This window comes from Chiloscyllium plagiosum, unplaced genomic scaffold, assembly GCF_037043375.1.
Source record: "Chiloscyllium plagiosum isolate Xiang-an unplaced genomic scaffold, Cpla_swu_hap1 HiC_scaffold_23, whole genome shotgun sequence".
Classification (NCBI taxonomy): domain Eukaryota; kingdom Metazoa; phylum Chordata; class Chondrichthyes; order Orectolobiformes; family Hemiscylliidae; genus Chiloscyllium; species Chiloscyllium plagiosum.
Genome location: NW_028270161.1, coordinates 56,525,623 through 56,544,454, shown reverse-complemented (window position 1 = coordinate 56,544,454; position 18,832 = coordinate 56,525,623). Strand labels below are relative to the sequence as shown.

Below are 18,832 nucleotides of genomic sequence, written 5' to 3'. Positions count from 1 at the left end.
AGGAGAGGTTTGAACTTGAGGATGAGATTGTGAGGGGTGACAGGATGGTGTCACCAAAGTCCCTGGTGTGGATTCAACTGAAATTTGGTTGGATTCATGTGTGTGGAGGGTGGAAGATTTGTAACTGTCCAGGAACGCTTCACTGTGCAAAAGCTGCCCTTTCCCTTTTTCTTCAAAATATAAAGAAATGGGGATTTTAACCAGCTCCCGTACATGACTGTTGGGTTTTCTTTCCCCTCTTGCTCATGTTCCAGGTCCAGTTGCTGGTCTCCTCTCAGGATGTGGACAATTACAAGCAAATTAAAGCAGACCTGGACTTGCTGCGGTTAACGGTGGAGAAATCCGAACTCTGGGTGGAAAAGCGAGGAAGTTACGGCAGCAGTGAGACCCAAACTGAAGGAGCAGATGATGCGAAAGCTGAGGTGTGTGGAGGTTAAACCCCTGGGCTTTCCCCTTGGGTCCTGGTTTTCCAATGTGATTTACCTCAAATTGGTGTCACCAGCGCAAAATGTCTTAAAAACGTTAAGCTCACACTATGCTTCGATGATCTTTGCACTAATGGAAGACTTGAACCTTTCAGCATGAATGCTGACAAAGATATAAACTATCTGTAGGTGATAAGCCTAACTTATACCTTTGGTCCTTCACCTCAAGGAACAAATTGTTCTGGAAACAAGCCCCTGACCCCACAATTGGCACATCTCTCTAGGATTAATTCATTACCAGTGCAAGTTCATATCAATTGGACTCATTTTTCAGGTCTTCAGGGAGACTTCAAGCTATTGAAAGCACCTAACCAGCCTGCCCTTGTAAAAGACACAACACAATATCCAACGGTTGATGTGATCATCAAATGGACAGCATTTGCTCAATAACCCCCAGTGTGTGGGTAGTTATGCAACCTCCTTGTGATTGTCAGTCAGGCTTACACTGCAGTCTGCTTTCCTGACCTCGAAGCTACACCTGTTAACACAGTCGTTGTTTCCTTTGCTCTACACCTGTTTCAAGTCAACAAAATAGCCATTCGCTGCCACCAAAAGAGAAAATGCTGGAAAATCTCAGCAGGTCTGGCAGCATCTGTAAAGAGGGAAAAGAGCTGACGTTTCGAGTCTAACTGACTCTTTGTCAAATAGCCATTCGCTGGTTCAGTTCTCAATGTAATCCCCTGACCAATCAGAGCAGCCCCTCTGGTTTAACATGCAAACAAGGTTTGGCAATTAATTGTCTGTCGTCATCAACTGGTGCTGGTGCATTCGTTTCAGAAGCACTTCTACTAATTGCCCAGGGACTGCAGCGGTTCAAGAAGGCAGCTCACCACTGCCTTCTGGGTAATTTGGGTTGGCCCAGCCGGTGACTCCCATGTTCCTTGAAAGATTAGAGTGTCTCAAATTTTTGAGTTAAGCAATTCGCAGACAAAATGGAGTGAGAAAAAGAAACACTTTTCCAGTGGGCGTGTCTGAGGGAGAAGTTTGGACTTCATGGGATGGCAATGGAGTGGTGGTATTATCACTGGGCTGTTAATGTAGAGATCCCAAATAATGTTCCAAGGACCAGAGTTTGAATCGCATCATTGCCAAGGGTGGAATTTTAATTAATTTTTTTAAAAATCTGGAATTAAGAATCTAATGATGACAGTGAATCCATTGCCAATTATTGGAAAAACCCATCTGGGTCACTAATGTTCTCTCAGGAAGGCGTCTGGCCACCATGTGATTCCAGACCCACAGCAATGTGGTTGACTCTTAACTGTCCTCTGGGCAATTAGGGATGGGCAAGAGATGCTGGTCCAGCCAGCAATGCCCTCCTCTCATGAATGAATGACACGGTGTAGCCAGAATTGTGCCCCCTGCTTGATGCTTTCTGAACTGAAATGTGCACCACATCCTGTCTGCTTGACGCCTCTTAGTTCCATTGTTGATAGTCATCTAGTCCCCCATCAAACTGCTCTGAGAGGTGGAGTGGGGACCATGCTTTGCCCCTCAGTCATTGCTATAAACGTCATTCCAGTGTGTTTTCTGTTTTTTGAGAAAAAAACATGTACATGTCACTTTTTCCAGAGAAGTAGCTCCCAGATGCTGGGGAGTGTCCCTCTAGTCCCTTTTTAAATCTTTTCCCCCCTCACCTTAAATCCATGCCCTGTAGGTTTGAACTCCTCTACCCTATGGAAAAGACCTTGACCGCTCCCCTTTATCTATGCCCCACCCCCCCCATGAACTTGCAAACTTCTATAAGGTCACCCCCTCAACCTCGCAAACTCCAAAGGGAAAAAGTCCCAGGACAATCCAACCTCGTCTTATAATTCAAACCCAGTAACATCCTTGTGAATCATTTCTGGGCCCTTTCCAATTTAATCGTATCCTACCTATAGCGTGGTAACCAGATTAGTACCCAGTCCCTCCAAGTGGCCTTACCAATGTCCAGTGCAGCCACAACACAACATCCCAACTCCTTTACTCAGTGCTCTGACCAATAAGGGCAGGTGTATCAAGACTTTCTTCTTCACCCTGTTTACCTGCAGCACCACTTCCAAAGAGCTACCCCTTGGTCTCTTTACCCGGTACCCAACTATTAAGCCCTAGTTTGTCATACCAAAATGCAACACCTCGCATTTATCTGAACTAAGCTCTATCTGCTGCTCCTCAGCCCATTGGCTCATCTGATCAAGATCCTGTTGGACTCCTGGTTAATAGAAAAAAATGTAATTTTCCTGAGGCAGTAGATTTAACATTTAATCTTTCTTGGTGTAATAACTCCTGTCTCTAATTTTCCTTTTCCTGTTTCCGTTTTTGAAGGATCCTGGAATTCTGAGCCCTGTGCAAGATGGCAACAAGAAACCACAAATTGACAGCAACAGCAGCAACAACTACAGGGTTGTGAAAGAGGTGCGTAAATCTTGGCATCTGTATTACTTGGTAACTGCACAAAAATCAAAATACAACTCCCAGGGTAGCTCTCCAGATCACCCGTCCCCTCTTGTAAAAGCGCTGTGTGCTGGTATTTGAGGGCATTGGATCATTTTCCAGAAGTTTCCAGAAGAAGGCCATGCATTCCTTGAATCTAAACCCCTATATACAAGGTGCCAGGAACTAACTGCTGCATTGTATCTAAAATGCCAGGATCAGACTATTTTTTTAAACTAAACCTAAAATGTTTATATACATGGACAGGAAGACTGATTCAGTGCCATGCAGCAAATGACAGTGGGACAAATACATCGGAGTTAAAAAATCACCCAACACCAGGTTATAGTCCAACAGATTTAATTGGAAGCACCAGCTTTCGAAGTGTCGCTCCTTCATCAGGTGGTTGTGGAGAATACCTGATGAAGGAGTGTCGCTCCGAAAGCTAGTGCTTCCAATTAAACCTGTTGGACTATAACCTGGTGTTGGGTGATTTTTAACTTTGTCCACCCCAGTCCAACACCGGCATCTCCAAATCATGAAATACATTGGAAACAGTCTTAAAAATAACAAATGCTGGAGATCACAGCGGGTTAGACAACATCCGTGGAGAGAGAGCAAGCTAACGTTTCGAGTCTAGGTGATTTGATTCATCCGATGAATCTGTCTACAAAGGGTTAAGCCAGCTTCTCCAGCACTCGGTACCACAGCCTCCATAACGTCGAGTTCCATCACTTGAGATCAGCTGTTTTTCCTTATTATTGCTCTGTTGTGTTTCTCCTTCCCTATTCCTATTCCTTGTCCTTCCTGCTGTATCCCATCGGTAACACTGACCTTTATATCAGTTTGTTGAGAGACATTGACCTGACCCGTTTTGATTTGATTTATTATTGTCACATGTACCTAGGTAGCAGTGAAAAGTTTTGTTTTGCCTGGAGTGCAGGCAGATCAGATCATTTCAAGCGTTTTAGGGAACAGAGTGTTAACTCCCTCCACGGATACTGCTTGACCTGCTGAACTTGTTTTTTCTGTTGCTTGGTATGGCCCAGTAACATATGACAATGATGAGCAGGATTAAAAACAACTGGTCCTTATGTGATAATGTCCAGAGAATTATGCTGCCAACGGCCCTCTGCACTTACATAACATCCTGGGAGATTCCAGAAAGACTGAGTGACATCCGACTCTGATAAGGGAGGAAATCTCTGTGAAATTGCAGTCCAAAGGTGTTCAGGTTAGGGGGATTCCATGGTGAATGTGGTGTTATGGGGATAGGGTCAGGGGCTGGGTCTGGGTGGGATGCTCATCAGCAGGTTAGTGCAGAGTCTATGGGCCAAATGGCTCTTTCCAAACTGTAGGGATTCTAGGATTCTAAGATTTCTGTGTGTTTTGTTCTGGCAGTTACCTCCCATCATGTGTGCCATTTGTTTGCTGTTAAAGCACTTACTTCCTGTACTGTGCAAAAGCAACGATCGGTGCCATCTTGAACTGTCCTACGTGTCCATCTTCCTTCCCACCTATCCGCTCCACCGTCCTCTCTGACCTATCACCATCACTCACCCACCCCCACCGCATCTACATATCGCCTTCCCAGGTACCTCACCCCCACCCCCATCCTCCCACTTACCTCTCAGCTCCCTTCCTTCCCTCCGCCAAATTCCTGATGAAGGGCTTATGCCCAAAACTATCCAAAAATCACTGTCTCTTGATCTGAATGGCTTATTAGGACCACTGCAGAGCGCAGTTAAGACCCCAAATGTAATGGGGTCTGGAGTCACATGTAGACCGGACCAGGTAAGGATGGCAGATTTCCTTCCCTAAAGGACATTAGTTAACCAGATGGGATGTCACAACAATCAACATGGTTGCCATTAGGTCAGTTTTATGATTCAAGGTCTTTACTGAATTCAGATTTCACAATCTGCCGCAGTGGGTTTCGAACCCTTCTGCCCAGAACAATAAACTGGAGTTTGGGACTCTCCTGCTCCTGGGCTGCTGTCTGACCTGCTTTTCCAGTACCACACTTTTCCACTCTGACTCTCCAGCATCTGCAGTCCTCGCTTTCTATCAACCCAGCTCCCAACCGACCACAAAGTCAAAACCCGCTGCGTTTGAAAAATGTAATTGAGCCAGCTCGCTTGCTGTAGTCAAGCAAGCTCCAGCTCTGCTGTCAGTGCCTTTGTGTGCAGTCTGTGATAGCCTTGACCCCACTGTAACACCCCACACCAGCAATCGCCCATTCCCCACACACTGATTGCTCCTGAAAGACACCAAGTACTTAATACCTAGTCTATTCAACTCCTGTGTCAACTCCTATTTCCCATTCTGTACTGGACTATCAACAAGGCTGCCATCCAGGCTAGTCAATGTTTTGTCAGTCTCTGTCAAGGCAAGTTACTGGACTGGTAATCCCAAACTCCAGTTTATTGTTCTGGACACAAGGGTTCGACACCCACTGCAGCAGATTGTGAAAACTGAATTCAGTAAAGGCCTTGAATCATAAAACTGACCTAATGGCAACCATGTTGATTGTTGTGACATCCCATCTGGTTCACTGATGTCCTTTAGGGGAGGAAATCTGCCATCCTTACCTGGTGCGGCCTACACATGACTCCAGACCCCATTACATTTGGGGTCTTAACTGCACTCTGCAGTGGTCCTAATAAGCCATTCAGATCAAGAGACAGACAGTGATTTTTAAGAAGATTTGTAGGTTGAGGTTCTGAATGTAAGTTTGCTCGGTGAGCTGGAAGGTTTGTTCTCAGATGTTTCGTCACCATGCTAGGTAACATCATCGGTGAAGTGCTGGTGTTATGTCCCGCTTTCTGTTTATGGGTCTTGGTTTCTTAAGGTGGGTGATGTTATTTCTAGTTGCTCTTCTCAGAGGGTGGAGGATGGAGTCCAAATCGATGTGTTTGTTAATGGAGTTCCGGTTGGAATGCCAGGCCTCAAGGAATTCCTGTGCCTGCCTCTGAGCAACGGGCAGATAGGAACAGGCAATAAATGCTGGCCCAGCCAGTGATGTCCACATCCAATTAACAAATTTTTAAAATAAATGTCACTTCTACAAGAGCAGGGGGTGACTGTTGTTAAACCTATATAAGGCACTTATTAGATCTCAGCTGGAGTATTTGTTTTAAGCGGTGAGTGCCACATTATTGGAAACCTGTGAATGCACTGGACAGTGAGCAGAGCAGTTTGTGAGAACAGCTCCAGGAATGAGAAACTTCAGTGATGAGGATAGATTGTTAAAAATCACACAACACCAGGTTATAGTCCAACAGGTTTAATTGGAAGCACACTAGCCTTCGGAGCGACGCTCCTTCATCAGGTGATAGTGGAGGGCTCGATCGTAACACAGAATTTATAGCAAAAAATTTACAATGTGATGTATCTGAAATTATACATTGAAAAGTTGATTGTCTGTTAAGATAGATTGAAGAGGTTGGGACTGTTTACCACGGAGAGAAGGCAGCTGAGGGGACACTTGATAGATTGTTTTTCAAAATCATGAGTGGCCTGAATAGGGTGGCCAGGGAGACATTGTTCCTGATCATTACGGATCAAGAACCACAGGCTTTAAAGTGATCTGCAAAAGAAGCAAGGTGGCGGGGGTGGGAAACCCTTTTCTCACGTAATGAGTAGTCAGGATCTGGAATGCACTGCCTGGCAGTATGGTGGAGGCTGGTCCAATAGAAACATTCAAGGGGGCGCTGGCTGGTTATTTGGATAGCAACAGTCTGCAAGGGTTTGAAGAAACGTCAGGTGATTGGCAGTAAGTCATGATGCACATTTAACAAGCCAGTCGTGACATGATGGGCCAAATGGCCTCTTCTGCAGGGTGACCCCTCTATGATGCTGTGATTCTCAGCCTGTGTTGCCGATCTGAGTAATCTATGGTCTTTGAAAAGCTGGGAGTAATCTGGTCAGGCCTTGGAGCGAGAGATCTTTAATAGACTTGCTGACGTGATGTGTGGTAGTTGCTGTGACAGTCTGCGGGACACTGAGTACCACTCAGGCACTGCGTTTCTCCTTTTTCCAGATCTTGATCCGGCTCAGTAAACTGTGTGTCCAGAGCATGAGGCGGAGCAGGAGTCAGCAGCAACGCTTGCTGAAGAACATGGGAGCCCACGCCGCCGTGCTAGACCTTCTCCAAATCCCCTACGAGAAGGTAACTCAACAGGCAGCATAGGCTTTCAGTGAAGGGGAAAGGAGATGGCCTTATTCTCACCCGTTTCCATTTTATGTCGTTTTTGACTGCAGACGGACAGCAAAATGAACGAAATCATGAACCTGGCCCATGGCTTTGTGCAGAATTTCTGTGCGGGAAATCCGCAGAATCAGGCCCTCCTCCATAAACACCTCAACTTGTTCCTTACGCCCAGTGTGAGTATCAGACCTTCTCATCTTTGTGTGTTATCATGAGCGCAGTATACGTAGCTGCACTGTCGTATCCCTATCGTCGTGCCGTCATATCGTTGCTTAAGGTTCCTGAATGATTTGCATTGCAAATCTATTTATGACTTTACACATGTCTTTGCCACTTCCTCCATTTAAAGTTGAAAGACTTCAGGTATACAGTTCTTTGAAACTTGAGTCACAGGTAGATTAGGGTCGTTAAGGAGGCATTTAGCACTCTTGTCTCCATTGCTCAGAGGTTTGAGTACAGCAGCTGGGACGTCATGTTGGCATTGCACAGAATGTGGGTGAGGCCTCTTCTAGAGTACTGTGTGCACTTCTGCCTGCCCTGTTTTAGTAGGATATTACTAAGGAGAAAGTGAGGTCTGCAGATGCTGGGGATCAGAGCTGAAAATGTGTTGCTGGAAAAGCACAGCAGGTCAGGCAGCATCCAGGGAACAGGAGAATCGACGTTTCGGGCATAAGCCCTTCTTCAGGATTGAGGAAAGTGTGTCCAGCAGGCTAAGATAAAAGGTAGGGAGGAGGGACTTGGGGGAGGGGCGTCGGAAATGTGATAGGTGGAAAGAGATCAAGGTGAGGGTGATAGGTCAGACTGGGGTGGGGGCGGAGAGGTCAGGAAGAAGATTGCAGGTTAGGAAGGCGATGCTGAATTCGATGGATTTGACTGAGACAAGGTGGGGGGAGGGGAAATGAGGAAACTGGTGAAATCCGAGTTCATCCCTTGTGGTTGGAGGTTTCCTAGGCAGAAGATGAGGTGCTCTTCCTCCAACCGTCGTTTTGTTGTGGTCTGGCGATGGAGGAGTCCAAAGACCTGCATATCCTTGGTGGAGTGGGAGGGGGAGTTGAAATGTTGAGCCACAGGGTGGTTGGGTTGGTTGGTCCGGGTGTCCCAGAGGTGTTCTCTGAAACGCTCCGCAAGTAGCGTTTCATCCACTTCACCAACACCTTCCACCCCGACCTCAAATTCACCTGGACAGTCTCAGATTCCTCCCTCCCCTTCCTCGACCTTTCTATTTCTATCTCGGGCGACCAAATCAACACGGACATCTACTACAAACCGACCGACTCCCACAGCTACCTGGACTACACCTCCTCCCACCCTGCCCCCTGTAAAAACGCCATCCCATTCTCCCAATTCCTTCGACTCCGCCGCATCTGCTCCCAGGAGGACCAGTTCCAAAAACGCACAACCCAGATGGCCTCCTTCTTCAAGGACCGCAATTTCCCCCCCCGACGTGGTCGACGATGCCCTCCACCGCATCTCTTTCACTTCCCGCTCCTCCGCCCTTGAGCCCCGCCCCTCCAACCGCCACCAGGACAGAACCCCACTGGTCCTCACCTACCACCCCACCAATCTCCATGTACAGTGCATCATCCGCCGTCATTTCCGCCACCTCCAAACGGACCCCACCACCAAGGATATATTTCCCTCCCCTCCCTTATCAGCATTCCGTAAAGACCACTCCCTCCGTGACTCCCTCGTCAGATCCACACCCCCCACTAACCCAACCTCCACTCCCGGCACCTTCCCCTGCAACCGCAGGAGGTGCAAGACTTGCGCCCACACCTCCCCCCTCACCTCCCTCCAAGGCCCCAAAGGAAACTTCCATATCCGCCACAGATTCACCTGCACCTCCACACACATCATCTATTGCATCCTCTGCACCCGATGTGGCCTCCTCTATATTGGGGAGACAGGCCGGCTACTTGCGGAGCGTTTCAGAGGACACCTCTGGGACACCCGGACCAACCAACCCAACCACCCTGTGGCTCAACATTTCAACTCCCCCTCCCACTCCACCAAGGATATGCAGGTCTTTGGACTCCTCCATCGCCAGACCACAACAAAACGACGTTTGGAGGAAGAGCGCCTCATCTTCCGCCTAGGAACCCTCCAACCACAAGGGATGAACTCGGATTTCACCAGTTTCCTCATTTCCCCTCCCCCCACCTTGTCTCAGTCAAATCCATCGAATTCAGCACCGCCTTCCTAACCTGCAATCTTCTTCCTGACCTCTCCGCCCCCACCCCAGTCTGACCTGTCACCCTCACCTTGACCTCTTTCCACCTATCACATTTCCGACGCCCCTTCCCGAAGTCCCTCCTCCCTACCTTTTATCTTAGCCTGCTGGACAAACTTTCCTCATTCCTGAAGAAGGGCTTATGTCGATTCTCCTGTGCCCTGGATGCTGCCTGACCTGCTGCGCTTTTCCAGCAACACATTTTCAGCTAGGATATTACTAAACTGGAGAGGGTTCAGAAAAGATTTACCAGGATGGTGCCAGGAATGGAAGGTTTGAGTTAAAAAGAGAGGCTGGATAGGCTGGGACTCTTTTCACTGGAACATATGTGGCTGAGGGGTGACCTTATTCATAGAACATCCACTCTGATCCAAATGTTTATCCAATGACCGCTTAAGTACCCTTAAAGTTGGCAAGTCAAGGTTTGTAAAATCAGGAGGGGCACCGATAGGGTGAATAACAAGGGTCTTTTCCCAAGGGTGGGGGAGTTCAAAAGTTAGGGGGCACATTTTTAAGGTGAGAGGAGAAAGATATAAAAAGGGCAGGAGGGGCAACTTGTTTTTACACAAGGTGGTTCACGTGGAGTGAACTTGCAGAAAAAGTGGTGGATGCAGGTACAATTACAACGTTTAAAAGACCTTTGGATAAGTACATGATTAGGAAAGGTTTGGTGGGTTATGAGTCAAGCGCAGACAGGTGGGACTAGTTTATTTTGGGAACATGGTCGGTGTGAACTGGTTGGATGGAAGGGTCTCTTTCCTGTGTGATTCTGACGGTTACCAGAGATTCCAGGGCAGTACTGAGGGACTGCAGTGCCTGAGGTCTCAGTTTTCTGATATAATGTGAAACCAAGGTAACATTTATCCATCAGAACTTCCTTTATGATAAAAACTATGGCACTAAAATAGCTCATCTGATCATTTTATTTAAATACTGTTTGTGGGAGCTGTGTAGCAATTTGCTGCAAAGTTCCCTACATTGAAATACTGACGGCACTTTGAATCAACTTGATTGCCTGTGGAGTGTGTGAGGTCGTTCTAAAGACATGAATAGTGTTAAGACAGCTTTCTCTCTCTTCCCAATTCCCCCCTGCATTGTCCCCCTCCCCTCTTGCAATCTCTGCCTAAACCCATGGGTTTATAGTTCTTGCTATACAAAGGTAGGTTAAGTTGAGAGAGTGGTGCTGGGAAAGCACAGCAGGTCAGGCAGCATCCGAGGAGCTGAAGAATCGATGTTTCGGGCAAAAGCCCTTCAGCAGGAAGGTAAGTTAAGCCCTTCACATGTTTGTTAACACAAGACAAAGGAACTGTTCTGCCACAGGTATGGTCACTGCACCGTAACAGCTCTTGTTCCCGAGTCCGAACCTTTTCCCAGTTAGTATCCGCGACTCGTTCTCACAACCCGCACATACGCACACACTCGATCGGCGCAGTATTTGCAACATTAACGCTCCGGATGTGAATGTTCGTGTTCTGTTCCTGCAGCTCCTGGAAGCCGAAACTGTGCGACACATTTTTCTAAACAACTACCACCTCTGCAATGAAATCAGCGAGAGGGTGGTCCAGCACTTTGTGCACTGCATCGAGACACACGGTCGACACGTGCTGTACCTGAAGTTCTTACAGACCATTGTCAAAGCGGATGGAAAGTATGTGAAGAAGTGTCAAGATATGGTCATGACTGAGGTAAAGGAAAAGGTCAAGGTATGGGGATGAAATGTCTTACAGTACTGAGAACTTCACAAAGGGATTTCGGCCATTGTTGGCTTCTTCCATCCTTTAAAAATAAGAGGTGGCCCATTTAAAACCGAGATGACAAAATAATTCTGAGGTTTTCGAGTGGCTTTGGAATTCCCTCCCTGAAAAGGCAAACGTGGATAGTCATAGAGATTAACAGCACAGAAAAGTGGCCCTTCAGCCCATTGTGTCTGTGCCAATCAAAAGCAGTCACCTAACTATTCGAATCCCATTGATAAACTTTCTTCTAACCGAGAATCTATCGGGGAACTGCAGAAATGTCGAGTTGAGGTTAAAATTGGATCAGCCATGATCTTATTGAATGGAAGATCAGGCTCAATGGGCCTTTGCAATGTTCCCCACGTTTGCAATGATGCAGCAAGTGCAAACTCACATGAACATGTGTCCTCGGGGCAGGAGGAGGCCATTCAGCCCCTCAAACCTGCTCTGCCATTCCGGAAGATCATGGTTAATCTGGCTGGGGGCTGATCTCTGATTTTCACTCTGTTCCCTCATGACCCTTGACTCCTTTATCTATCAGAAGTCAAGCTGTTTTGGTGTTAGATTTAATTGGCAGTAATTTATCAGCATTTAATTTCACACAGAAGCACTGACGCACTTTATACAAGAACCTCGACTTTCCCAAACCCAAGTGGTTGCGATTTCAATGGCCTTTTACCAGTCTGTCCCTTCATTTGTGGCTTTGTACATCCCGCACTCCATAGCCCAGTTCATCCACACTGGATGGACAGTGTGTGTAGGATGACCCTTCAGTTCAGCACAGGCTGAGTGTCACACCGTCAGTGTGTTGTCGCAGGTGGTATGTTTAAGAGGAGATGGGCATTACTTTGCGTACATGATCTGATGTACCCTAGGACTCTGTGGAAAGCGAGGGAAGTGATTGCTGGGCCCCTTGCTGAGATATTTGTATAATCGATTGTCACATTTGAGGTACTGGAAGACTGGAGGTTGGCAAACGTGGTGCCACTACTTAAGAAAGGCAGTAAGGAAAAGCCAGGGAACTATAGACCAGTGAGCCTGACGTCTGTGGTAGGCAAGTTGTTGGAGGGAATCCGGAGGGACAGGGTTTACATGCATTTGGAAAGGCAAGGACTGATTAGCATAGTCAGCATGGCTTTGTGCATGGGAAATCATGTCTTACAAACTTGATTGTTTTTGGAGGAAGTAACAAAGAGGATTGATGAGGGCAGAGCAGTGGACGTGATCTATATGGACTTCAGTAAGACGTTCGACAAGGTTCCTCATTGTAGTCTGGTGAGCAAGGTTAGATCACATGGGATACGGGGAGAACTAGCCATTTGGATACAGAATTGGTTCAAAGGTAGAAGACAGAGGGTGGTGGTGGAGGGTTGTTTTTCAGACTGGAGGCCTGTGACCAGTGGAGTGCCACAAGGATTGGTGCTGGGTCCACTGCTTTTCGTCATGTATATAATTTGTGTATAAACGTAAGAGGTATAGTTAGTGTGTTTATGGATGACACCAAAATTAGAGGTGGATGATGAAGATTACCTCAGAGAACAATGAGATTTTGACCAGATGGGCGAATGGGCTGAGAAGTGGCAGATGGAGTTTAATTCAGATAAATGTGAGGTGCTGCATTTTGAAAAGGCAAATAGGGCAGGACTTGCACACCTAAATGGTAAAGGTCCTGGGGAATTGGGAGGTCATGTTGCGGCTGTACAGGACATTGGTTAGGCCACTTTTGTAATATTGTGTGCAATTCTGGTCTCCCTCCTTTTAGAAGGATGTTGTGAAACTTGAAAGATTGCAGATAAGATTTATAAAGGTGTTGCCAGGGTGGAGGATTTGAACTATAGGGAGATGCTGATTAGACTGGGGCTGTTTTCCCTGGAGCGTCGGAGGCAGAGGGATGATCTTAGAGGTTTATAAAATCATGAGAGGAATGGAGAGGATAAATTGACAAAGTTTTTATCCTGGGGTGAGGGAGTCCAGAACTAGAGTGAGAGGAGAAAACGTTAAAAGGGACCTAAGAGGCAACTTCTTAACGCAGAGGGTGGTGCGTGTATGGAATGAGCTGCCAGAGGAAGTGGTAGAGGCTGGTACAATTACAACATTTAAAAGGCATCTGGATGGGTAGATGCTTAGGAAGGGTTTGGGAGGATATGGGTCAAGTGCTGGCAAGGGGGACTAGATTGGGTTGGGATATCTGGTCGGCATGGATGGAGTTGGACCAAAGTGTCTGTTTCCGTGCTGTACATCTCTGACTCTGTGATCCATTTGACCTCATTCAGGGAAAGGCAGGCAACTCCAGCTTTTTAAACCAAGGCTATCCAGAGAAAAATTGGATCTACCCCAAATGTTGCCGCATTGCTGTTTGTAGGATTCTGCTGTGCACAGGGAGGCTTTCATTAATCTAACCAATTGTTTGTGATCCTTTTGGAAGATGGGTTGTCCGTTTGTCGTTGGTGGTGGGGGGTGGTGGTTGGGAGGGGGCGGGGGTGGTATTCATGCTCAACACAATGAGGCCGGGACCCTTTGGCATGACATTCTGTCTGGTTTCACTCCTGCGTTATTACTAACAGATGCAATTCTCCATTAGCTTTTGATAACTGTTGGTGTGTCCTTGATGTTTCTTGTAGCTGGCCAATGGGGGAGAGGACGTGCTGGTGTTTTACAACGATCGGGCATCGTTCCCTCACCTTCTCCAAATGATGGCCTCCGAACATGACCGCAGCGATGAAAACGGAGCCCTCAACTACCACATCACCCTGGTCGAGCTGCTCGCTGCCTGCACCGAGGGCAAGAATGTGTACACGGAAATCAAGTGCAATTCCCTCCTCCCCTTGGACGACATTGTGAGGGTGGTAACGCACGAGGACTGCATCCCTGAGGTAGGTCCCCAGCCTCATCTCTTTCTCTTTCTGTTTCCAAGGCGGCAGCAGCTACGTGGGTGACAGCTGAGATTTTAGTTTGCTCTTTACAGTCTTGGGAAGGTATGCTGTTGGAGCAGGATTAGATCTTTGAGGCCTCCTCTCCACCAATCTCAGATCATGGCTGTGGGCTCAACCGCATTTCCCTTGCTGCCCAGGGCTGGACTCACCCACCCACCTACAATCTAGGAGCTAACCCTTCCCTGAATACGTTCAGCAGCAGAACCTACTCTACTTTCTGGAGAATTCCGCAGATTAACAACTCCACAAAAACAGACTTCTCCTCTTACCGGTCTTAAACGAGAGACCTCTAATTCTTGCCTATCGCTCAGAGTTATACAGCATGGAAACAGACCCTTTGGCCCTACCAGTCCACACAGACCATTATCCCAAACTAAACTAGTCCCCCCTGCCTGTGTCCTTTCAAACATTGCTTATTCATGTACTCATCCAAATGTCTTTTAAATATTAGAACTGTGCCCACATCCACCACCTCCTCTGGAAGTTCATTCCACACGTGAACCATTCTCCCTATTTAAAAAAACTGCCCCTCAGACCTTTTTTCAATCTTTCTCCTCTCATCTTAAAAATATGTCCCCAGTCTTAAAATCATCCCCTGAGAGAAAAGGCACTTGGCATTCACTTATCTATGATTTTATAAATATCTATAAGGTCTACCCTCAACCTCCTACACTCCAGTGATAAAAGCCGTAGTCTATCCAGCCCCTCTCTATAACTCCATCCTCCGCAACATCCTGGTAAATCTCTTCTGAATAAATCTCTTCTGAACTCTCTCCAGCTGGATAATATCCTTCCTATAACAGGGAGACCAGAACTGAACACAGTATTCCAGACGAGACCTCACCAATGTCCTGTACAATCTCAGCATGACTTCCCAGCTCCTATACTCAAAGGCCTGAGCAATGAAGGCAAGCCTGCTGGACACCTTCTTAACCTGTGGGTGGAGCATCGTCCCAGTGTCCACTCTATCCAATTCTTCCTGGATCTTCTATGTTTCAATAAGACCACCTCTCATTCTCTTAAATTCTAATGGCCCAGCCTCTCCAACCTTTCCTTGCAGGGTAACCTACTGATCCCTTGAAATTTGGGCTAATTTCTGCAGACAACTTGCAATAAAAGAAAAAGGCTGTATGATTAGGAAGGAGATGGTAGAAGATATGGAGGAAATTGATCTTCTCACCAGTATTTAATGTTCATCCAACTCTACACTTCTGATCTCCATATTCTAGAAAGGATAGAGAGGCACGAGGGAAGATGCAAAAGACACTGAGCAGAATGATTCAAGAACTGAGAGATTAAGGACATGAGGACAGATTGGGTGGACTGATGTTCTTTTTAGTAACAGAGAAAAGGCTGAGGGATGATTATTGAGGTCATGAAAACCTGTAAAATGTAACAAGATGAGACAGGGTAAATGCAGGAGGGATGTTTCCAACGACCAGGCAGTCCAGAACCAGGGATCCCAGTCTGAGGATATGGAGTAGGCTGTTTAGGATTGAGTTGAGAAATATTTTCACCCAGAGAGTGGGGAGCCTGTGGAATTCTCTGTCACAGGAAGCAGTTGAGGCCAAAACATTGAATGTTTTCAAAAAGGAGTTAGATTATAGTTCTTAGGACTGAAGGGATCAAAGGATTTGGGGAGAAGGAGCAGGTGACTGAGTTGGATGATCATCAGTGATCACAATGATTAGCAGAACAGGCCTGTAGGGCCAAGTGGCCTATAGCTGCTCTTGTTTTCCATGTGTCTATGAAAAGGGTTCAGAGGGATATCCATAGACAATCCACTGTGGGGTTGACCAAAGTTAGAGGCTATTAATCTGAGGTCCAGCCGGGAACTTTGGAGAAATTCCTTGATCTAGAGAAAGGTGAGAATGTCCGGAATCCAGTCTCTCAAGGATTTTCCAAGGTGGTTCGTTTCGATGCATTTAAGCGACAATTCAATGGATATTTGAGGAAGTAAGGGATAGGAGGATGTGCAGGTAGTGTGTAAGTTGGAGGTGGGGGTGGGGGGGGGGGGGGGGGGGGGGCGGCGGCGGTGGGGTGAAGGTAAACACTGGGATATACCTGGTGGTTTGTAGCTAGAAGTTCTGTCTAACTGTTCCATACAGATCAAAGCTTTCTGTTAGCAACTTTGTCAAATTAATTTGAACCCCTTGGTTAACTTTTTGTTCATAAAGTCGGGCATCTGCACAATTCCAATCATTGGAATTCTGAGTTACTCTCCATTTAATTCACAATAAAACTGAGCTAACCACACTCTGAATCAAGAGGACAAATTCCTCACATCTCCTACTCCACCCCTCCACGTCCCCTCTGGCTAATATTCAATCTCCCCACCCTACCCTATGCCTTCACCCCACTGTGCCCCCTCTGCCCACCCTCAATCTGCCCCCATTCCTGGCTCCTCTTCTACATCCTGGCTCTAGTCTTCCAACCCCTCTCCCTACCCCAATGATACTCTCCCACAGAATCCCCTGTCTACACCTCCCCACCCACAGCTCCCTCCCCTTCTTCACCAACTCTTTTTTTTCCTCCCCTCCCCCCCCCCCTCCCCCAAATACTCTGTGAGGGTCCTCAGAGAGACTGAAGTCAGTGAGCCCTGGGATAAATGGGGCCTCTGACTGGCCCCCACCATGCCATACCTAAACAATGTTTGTGAGACTTGAGAGCAAATGTCGAACGTTTTGGGTGGGTCACCACTTTGTGCCACTAACAGCGTACTTACTGAGGGGTCAAAGACATTTTGGGGACCGGATGCCAGGCAGCAATGTTGCCTTCAGTGGGCGTTTGGTACCAGGCTCCTGTTTCCTTCCTTCAGTGTGTATCAGCTAACTTTCTTCAGTTATCCCCCGTTCACCAGTAAAACGGTGTCCACCGCAGTGCTCACTAGTGGTTACTCCCTTACTCCTGCAGGTGTTGCCCTGCCTGCCTTTTGATATTCTGCCATGAACCACAGTGGGGGCCAGTCGCTTTTGCAATCCCCTCCAAGTCCCTGCTTGCTCACCCTCCCATTTCTCTTGTCCTCTTCCACTTATCACAACCGTCTCAAAATCTATCCAAACTTTCCCCTCACCTAAGCTGGCCTCCTTCAAAATCCTCACAGTTTAAGAATGAAGATTTAAATGACCTAGAGAAAGGATTAGATTAGATTCCCTACAGTGTGGAAACAGGCCCTTCAGCCCAACAAGTCCACACCCACCCTCCGAAGAGTAACCCACGCAGACCCATTCCCCTACCTTACATTTACCCCTGACTAATGCACCTAACACCATGGGCAATTTAGCATGGCAAAAATGAGGGCTGCAGATGCTGGAAACCAGAGACTAGATTAGAGTGGTGCTGGAAAAGCACAACAGGTCAGGCAGCATTCGAGGAGCAGGAAAATCAACGTTTTGGGCAAAAGCCCTTCATCAGGAATGGCTGGCCAGTTCACCTGACCTGCACATCTTTGTGACTGTGGGAGGAAACCGGAGCACCCGGAGGAAACCCACACAGACACGGGGAGAATGTGCAAACTCCACACAGACAGTCACCCAAGGCGGGAATTGAACCCGGGTCCCTGGCGCTGTGAGGCAGCACTGAGCCACCGTGCTGCCCATGAAGGAGTATGTAGAGAAAATTAACTGAGGCATCAAAAATCTCTCTTTTCTTAGCCGTAGCTCCTTTAATGGGATCTCTCCTTGTGGTGAACCTGGGGGGGAAAAGAAACAGCATTTCTTGTCCTTGCAGGTGAAAAAAGCATACGTTAATTTTGTGAATCATTGCTACGTGGACACAGAGGTGGAGATGAAAGAGATTTACACCAGCAACCACATCTGGAAACTCTTTGAGAATTTTGTTGTCGACATGGTTCGGGTAAGTCTCGCAGAGGAACCTCCTCTATGATTTGAGCAGGCATCCAGAATAGACTGAAGGTGAAATTTCCCATTAAACGTGAAGCAGGTTAAGTCAGGCTGTCTTCAGTGTATCACAAGGACTGAAATAAAAATGCAAAGTGCTGGAGAAAGTCTGTCAGTGTTGTTTTGGATCAGAATATATTCAGAAGATTAGTCTGCACCCTTTTTCTTAATTTAAAGGTAACGTGCCAGATGCAATTCATTTGGTCAAATTACCAGGCTTGAAACAAAACACACTTTGTTCACGAACTATAATTAAAATACAGACAAAATGAAAAGAAAAGAATTGGCTTAACTTTAACGCTCTCAAAATGCTTAACAAAATTACATATATATTAACTATTACTAATTAACTGTTCCAGTAAAGTGACATCCCATTAGCACACCATTGGCAAAGGCACATTCAGTAAGTTAAATTGCCTCACATGGAATTGTAGCAGCAGGAAGAGCCCCCCCCACCTTTTAGCTGTAACAGAGAGGAATAAGAGCTTTCAGCCGGAAACTGCTGAAAGCTAAAACTGAAAATCCTAGAGCTTTTGAGAGCTTGACCTCACCCATTCAGGCTGCTTCTATTGTTCCAGCTTTTTAAAAATAAATCCCAAGGCCCCTCAAGCTGTTTACTTTATTGACCTTTGAAGCAGGCCACTCGATACCTGTAGTCTCTTTGTGGAAAAAATGGACAAAATACACCTCTTCAAGCCATTATATCATCACTCCATCTGTTGACAGACGGAAACAAAGTTAATATTGCAAGCCCTCACTGGATTTGAAATATTAACTTTTCAGAAGAAGCTGAGTTGTACTAATTTGTTACAAAGAGAAGTCATATTTGACTCAAAACACCACCTCTTTGTCTCACTGTAGACTCTGAAAGATTTGCTGAATATTTCCAGCATTTTCTGTTTTAATTCAGACCTTCAGCATGTG

At 46.7% G+C, this 18,832-nt stretch overlaps 1 protein-coding gene across 1 annotated transcript in view; it reads left to right on the top strand.

Moving 5' to 3' along the window:
* The first annotated feature begins 380 nt into the window (after positions 1 to 380).
* The window catches only part of itpr2 (inositol 1,4,5-trisphosphate receptor, type 2), a 136,119-nt gene continuing 117,667 nt past the window's right edge, over positions 381 to 18,832 (top strand). Inside the window, exons 1-6 of the mRNA XM_087999698.1 lie at positions 381 to 422; positions 2,793 to 2,882; positions 6,943 to 7,071; positions 7,164 to 7,286; positions 10,825 to 11,025; positions 13,698 to 13,949. Coding sequence (XP_087855824.1) covers positions 6,979 to 7,071; positions 7,164 to 7,286; positions 10,825 to 11,025; positions 13,698 to 13,949 — 669 coding nt within the window. The 5' untranslated portion in view covers positions 381 to 422; positions 2,793 to 2,882; positions 6,943 to 6,978. The remainder of the gene's footprint in view (positions 423 to 2,792; positions 2,883 to 6,942; positions 7,072 to 7,163; positions 7,287 to 10,824; positions 11,026 to 13,697; positions 13,950 to 18,832) is intronic.